This window comes from Amaranthus tricolor, chromosome 1 (assembly GCF_026212465.1).
Source record: "Amaranthus tricolor cultivar Red isolate AtriRed21 chromosome 1, ASM2621246v1, whole genome shotgun sequence".
Taxonomy (NCBI): domain Eukaryota; kingdom Viridiplantae; phylum Streptophyta; class Magnoliopsida; order Caryophyllales; family Amaranthaceae; genus Amaranthus; species Amaranthus tricolor.
Genome location: NC_080047.1, coordinates 41,759,172 through 41,765,421, shown reverse-complemented (window position 1 = coordinate 41,765,421; position 6,250 = coordinate 41,759,172). Strand labels below are relative to the sequence as shown.

Below are 6,250 nucleotides of genomic sequence, written 5' to 3'. Positions count from 1 at the left end.
CATAACCAAAATATACTAGCATGAGAAATTATTGCCAACAAATATTATTTAGCTCTAGCTATTTATTACTAATAATAATGTTTATGTCCTCAAAAAATAATAATGTTTATTACTATTAGAATGAATAATATATTTTAAGGTTTCAAACGCCGGTTTCCACTTAATTTATGTTTCCACTTAATTTGTTTTATTTACATTTTCATTTCATGTATTACGTGAAGTTTGTGGCTTGTAAGTTTTTGTCCTCCTCTTCAGGCATTTAAGAAAGCGTGGAAAAAAGCTTGCGCATCCACAACTGCTGTATTTATGGTGCCAAGCAAAAAGACTTATCTTCTGAAGCCAATTGCCTTTTCAGGCCCATGCACTTCTTCTACAACTGTAAAGGTTATAACTAAATACTTGTTCCGTTTCAAAGTACTTTCATTAAATATATTTTTCGCAATATAATACTTTCTAGAGTTATATATAATATAATTAAAAATTATAAAAATTTGATATTATGAAAATATGCGACTAGACGAATAAAATAAGATCCCACATGATAATGTTTTTTTCTGTATAATAGCCAAAATATTTAAATTACCATAGAATGATTAATACGTGACTAAAAATATATGTAAACATGTATGCGTATTTTAAAGAGTATTGCAAATAAAAAGAAATAGTATACAAAATAAACAAATTGGTGATTGGTTGTTATATTCATAACAGATTTATGGAAGTATCTTAGCATCCAAAAATCGATCAGATTACCAAAAAAGTACGAGGCGTTGGTTAGTATTCGAAGAAATAAACAACTTATACGTTGAAGGCGGCGGTAAAATTGATGGTAACGGCATGATTTGGTGGAAGAACTCTTGTAAAATTAATAAAACTGAAGTAAGTCCATCAATTCCTATTAAAATTCTTATTTGAAATCATCTTACTTTAATATTATAAGTGATTATTCTAAAGTTATAATTTAAATTGATTAATTTTAGATGTATGTATATATTAACCCAAGCCTATAAAATTAGTCTTACCAAGATCTTCTCATTTAAGAATTTGTGTTCCTAATATTTTCGAATAAAAATGATCAGTATGATTATTGAGTTCGTTTCTTGATAATAATACAACAAGGATAGTATTTATGAGATCAAGATAAGATTTAATAAAAACCATTAGAAGGGTGAAAATTCTGACAACAAAATTTCAGGATATATGAATGTATTTAGGGAGTACATATGTTATGTAAATGGGTATGTGTGATTTTTAATTTTCAATTTTCTAAAATATTAAAAAAATATCACTGATAATAAGTACTTTAAGATACTGATTAAGTACTCCGTCAAAATTCCACTAAAACATGTACCCAAAATGCAGGTGAATATGTACCATGACTTTAGTTTTAATCACGTGATCTTTTTTATTTATCTCATTTCTTTCGTTGACATGAGGACATGACTCTAATCACTTTCACTCTTTATATTTTATATTTTATTTCTAAATATTTAAGTACTTTAATTCACTATCCACTAGCTAGGTAGTTTACCCCCATGAAGTAACCATAAAATATTAGTTAATAAATAAATAAATATGATTTTAATCTATAATTAGTGAAAAATTAATACATATATAATTTTTATATACTCAATATTACCTTAGATGAGTAGTTTATCGGGTATTTTATCATAGACTTTTAATTTAATTTGAAAAGCATCATGAGTCATGACTAACTTCTTGTTTTAATGTCTCAAAATTGCAGCCTTGCAAGCATGCACCAACAGTAAGTATTAATTCTTTCGTTTAATAATTGTCAACTACTAAATTCAAAAACACATCAAATTACTTATTAATATTAATTTTATTTTTATGGATTTGTATTTTTTTTTATTCTATTTTTTCAGGCTCTAGAATTCTCCAAATGTAAAAATTTGGTAGTGAGAAACTTGCATATACAAAATGCGCAACAAATGCATGTAAATTTTAATAGTTGTAACTTTGTTAAAGCTTCTAATCTTAAAGTGACGTCTCCTGAAGATAGTCCTAATACTGATGGCATACACATTACAAACACCCAAAATATTAATGTTACAAACTCAACCATTGGGGCAGGTTAGTAAATTATTTTTCTTGCCTTAAAACAAAAATATTTTATTAAAATAAATTACTTTAATAATTTCAAAAGATAATTAGAAACCGATAAAAATTAATAGTTGATAAAATTAATTTTCATTTATTTTTCGAGATACTAATCAACTAGCTAAACGTGCTGTTTCTAGTATATATCTGTGATAAGGTTTGACATGATAGTGATCGTCTAATCAATATATCCTCGTAAGATCACTAACATTGTTTTTGCTGATTTGAACCCGTAAAAATATTGGCTCACCTTTCACATAAAAAAAAGTTTGTTTTAATAATATATGTTTAAATTGTTAACTAAGTTTAATTTTAACAAACAAAAGGGTCTTGACTTAGATCATGTAAACCCATAGGGATAAGGAAACATATCTTGCCCTTTTAATTTTTAATTTTTTTGTTATATTTTGGAAAAAGTCAAAACTGCTAAACCCCAAGTGTTTAAAAAATATGATTTTCATAAAAATATTATTACATTGAGTAATACCTATAAAAGGATAAAAAAATCATGAATTGAATAATTAGGAATTTAGGATGGAGTATTTATAAATAAATGATAGTCTAAAAAAGGGACCATAATAATATTTGTCATTAGGCGATGATTGCATTTCTATTGAGAATGGATCACATAAAGTTCGAGCTACAAACATCACTTGTGGACCAGGTCATGGTATCAGGTATGAAAACTAGTTACCTCTTTTTAGCTTCTTTTTGATTATTCAATATAAACTAAAAAATTAGCTAGCTAATGTTTTTAATTAATTAAAAAAATTTATACCTTACATATAAATATAAAATATTTTATATCAAATATGTCAAGGAATCAACTCAATTGTTATAATCTTATTAAGCCCTCCTTTCTCACGATATGATTATGGCCCTATTGGTCGAGTTCTTAGTTTAAAAGTGTGGTGCACTGAATACTTCTCATAACTAATGTTAAATGTTCAACTTATGATAAGGATCGAGTGGCGAATTAGATTTTGTTTTAGTTGAAGCAAAAATCTTTTATTTCGTGGTATGGTTTAAAGTTTAATTTTTGATCATTTATCTTAGTCAACCTGTATATAATATAAAAAAATAAAAAGTAAATAAAATTTAAATTCATAACTTTTTTTAAAAAAACAATTTGTTATGACATTCTGCAGTATCGGAAGCCTGGGTGACAATAATTCTAAGGCTCATGTTTCAAATATAACAGTGGATGGAGCTACGCTTACTAAAACAACTAATGGACTAAGAATTAAGACTTGGCAGGTATCAATTTTACCTTTTTCGTTGTAAATAATTTTCAGTTAATAAAGAGTATTATTTATTTATATTTGAAAAAAGCTAACAAATAATGATGTGGATAATAATATATTATTAAAAGTAAAAGAAAATGATGTTCATTGACTTAATAATGAAATAATGTAATATTAATTACACCGATTGAGGATGATTTGATGACAAATTTTAAAGTTAATATTAATTTAAGTGAAATGATTATTGTTTATGTACGTAATTCCAATTTAAAATGTTACCTAATCTGCTATTAAAAATTAATTTATATCCCCATTTTTAAATGTCTAAAGACTTTCTTCGCACGATCTTTTAAGAGTTTATTAAGACTTGGTTTTTAAGGTGTATATTGAACTCTTTATTTGATGCAACCTAATTTTAATTCAGTGGGGAATCCAAAATGTTAGTATTATAAGGTGGACCGAACACTTACTTTTATTGGATGCATGGTGAACAAAGTTTTTTATATCTTATACGATTTAATATTCAAAGGATTTTTAATTAAGCAAATAATCTAGGTTAGGACATAAGCAAGCCCAAACCTAGATTTAGGAGAAATTGCAAAAATATTAATAATGTGCATTAACTAGACACAAAAGTTTATCTTTCCTCTATTTCATATTGTTGGTGACATTTGAAATATTTCATATATGAAAAAAGAAAATTTAATCGCGGCCAGTTTTATATACATAAAAAAGTTAAAGTATATTCATGTCTGATTTTTTTGAATTCATCTTAATGTATATACATATTCTTTTACAATTTTTAATAAAAATTAAGGGTCGAATAATACTTAAATCCATTAAAAAAAAAAACAAATGTAACTAAGCATTATGAAAAGGGGAGTAATATACTAATTAATTGTCTTCATAACTTCACTACTATAATTTTGTTCATGTGGAATATATTTTCAGGGAGGATCAGGAGTTGCAAGTAACATCATATTCAAAAACATAAAATTGTACAATGTTGACAACCCAATAATTATTGACCAAAACTACTGTGACCAAGATAAACCATGCAAAAAGAAGGTACGTTAATTAAACATTAATTAATTGTAAATTATTATTTGTTCACATTATCTTCAAATCTATCTTCTATATTTATTTATAATCCATCATTTGTTCACATTATTTGTCCACTCAAAATAAAATCTTCTATATTTATTAATAGTTTATCTATTTTATAACAATTACTAAAACAAAAATTATAAATGTGTCATTTTTTTAACAAATTTTCTCCAAAATCTTGTGTTGATAATCTTGTGTTGATAATCTTAAGGAAATTTCACATGATAACTCTGAATTTTTGACTTTTTTACGTGTTAGACAAACATTTTTTTAAATCCGCATGGTGACCTCTAGCTTTTAATTTTTCCACGTGGTAACCAAAAGTTTAAGTTTTTTGTTGAATAAAATACTTGTTTGAACAATTTTTTGACAAACGTGCTTCATAAGGGTGATTGCGGTGTTTGGATTTATGAAAAAAATCATTATGATGAGTAATAATAATGTAAAATTAGCAAAAACTTTAACCTTTTGCCTATAAAATGAAAAGTTAGATGCTTAGGGTCACCAAGCGAATTTAAAAAACGTTTATCTACCACATAAAAAAGTCAAAAATTTAAGGTCACCACTCATCATATAGAATTTCCAAATTACATTATCTTGAATTTAGGGTCACCACTCATAAAAAAGTTAGATGCATATTTATTATCTTGAATTTTGACTTTTTAGAGTACATCATTAAATACATTAGAAAATTACATAATAATTTTTTATACTTTTAACTTTATTATTATTTATGACTATAATATTACTCATATTTACAAATCTAGCTCAATTTAATTTGTAAAACACAGAAATCAGCAGTACAAGTCAAACATGTGGTGTACGAAAACATAAGAGGAACAAGCTCATCAAAGAAAGCTGTTATATTTGATTGTAGTGTAAATCATCCATGTCTAGACATTACCATGAAAAATGTTAAGATTAATAGTGTTGAAGGTACCAAAACTGCTGAAGCTACTTGCAATAATGTCCAATTGAACAAGGTCATCGACGTTTCGCCAAAATGCTAAGCTACACGAAGATCGGTACTTGTAAATTTACTACTAATAATGATATTTCTTCGACAATATTCTGTTATTATTGATAATTTTACATAAACAAATTAAGGTAGTGTTAATTAGATGGAAATGAAAAAATCTAGTAATAATAGTCTAACATTGTTTTAAGAAAGTTAATATATAAGGTTGTAGCTAATTGTAACAAGTTGATGTTCCATTACATATGTATATACCTTTATTTGATTGGAATAATGGTTATTATTGTTGTTTCTCTTGATGTTGAATTCTCTGTTTCTCATATGATGAAGTTGGGGACTTGGGAGATTTTTATCTCAGTGTTAGTTAGATCTAAAACCCTTAGCTTGTTGCTAGTTATGCACATGCTCATCTCTGGACAAGTTGTTGTTCTTAGTTCCACCTGTAAATTGCTTGCTCTGATTATAATTTGTTAACAATTTCTATTGATGGTTTAGGACAAAAAAAATTGAATAAACAAAATTTTCATTATTTTTTTGTTATTGACTCACTATTCCCTTAATTACTGAAAGTAGTTTATGTCACAGTTGCAACGCTTTTAAAATGGACAAATGGGTGGATCACGTTGTTCATTGCTCTAGTGAGTGTGAAATTTAGGCATAATTTAGTTCGTGGTATGCTTGTAGACATTTATTGCAAAGTAGAGATTTCTCTGCGTAAGAAGACAATGATTGTGTTTTTTTTGGAGGTTGGGCAAGATCTTAGGCATGTGGAGCCATTATTGTTTAATTTGGAGGAGAAATG

The 6,250-nt window shown here is 26.6% G+C and overlaps 1 protein-coding gene across 1 annotated transcript in view; it reads left to right on the top strand.

Moving 5' to 3' along the window:
- LOC130810879 (polygalacturonase-like) overlaps window positions 1-5,889 on the top strand; it is an 8,988-nt gene extending 3,099 nt beyond the window's left edge. The window contains exons 3-10 of the mRNA XM_057677007.1: window positions 256-384; window positions 712-879; window positions 1,745-1,765; window positions 1,887-2,094; window positions 2,717-2,798; window positions 3,270-3,378; window positions 4,317-4,433; window positions 5,264-5,889. Of these exons, the coding sequence (XP_057532990.1) occupies window positions 256-384; window positions 712-879; window positions 1,745-1,765; window positions 1,887-2,094; window positions 2,717-2,798; window positions 3,270-3,378; window positions 4,317-4,433; window positions 5,264-5,482 (1,053 nt within the window). The 3' untranslated portion in view covers window positions 5,483-5,889. The remainder of the gene's footprint in view (window positions 1-255; window positions 385-711; window positions 880-1,744; window positions 1,766-1,886; window positions 2,095-2,716; window positions 2,799-3,269; window positions 3,379-4,316; window positions 4,434-5,263) is intronic.
- The last annotated feature ends 361 nt before the right edge of the window (window positions 5,890-6,250 follow it).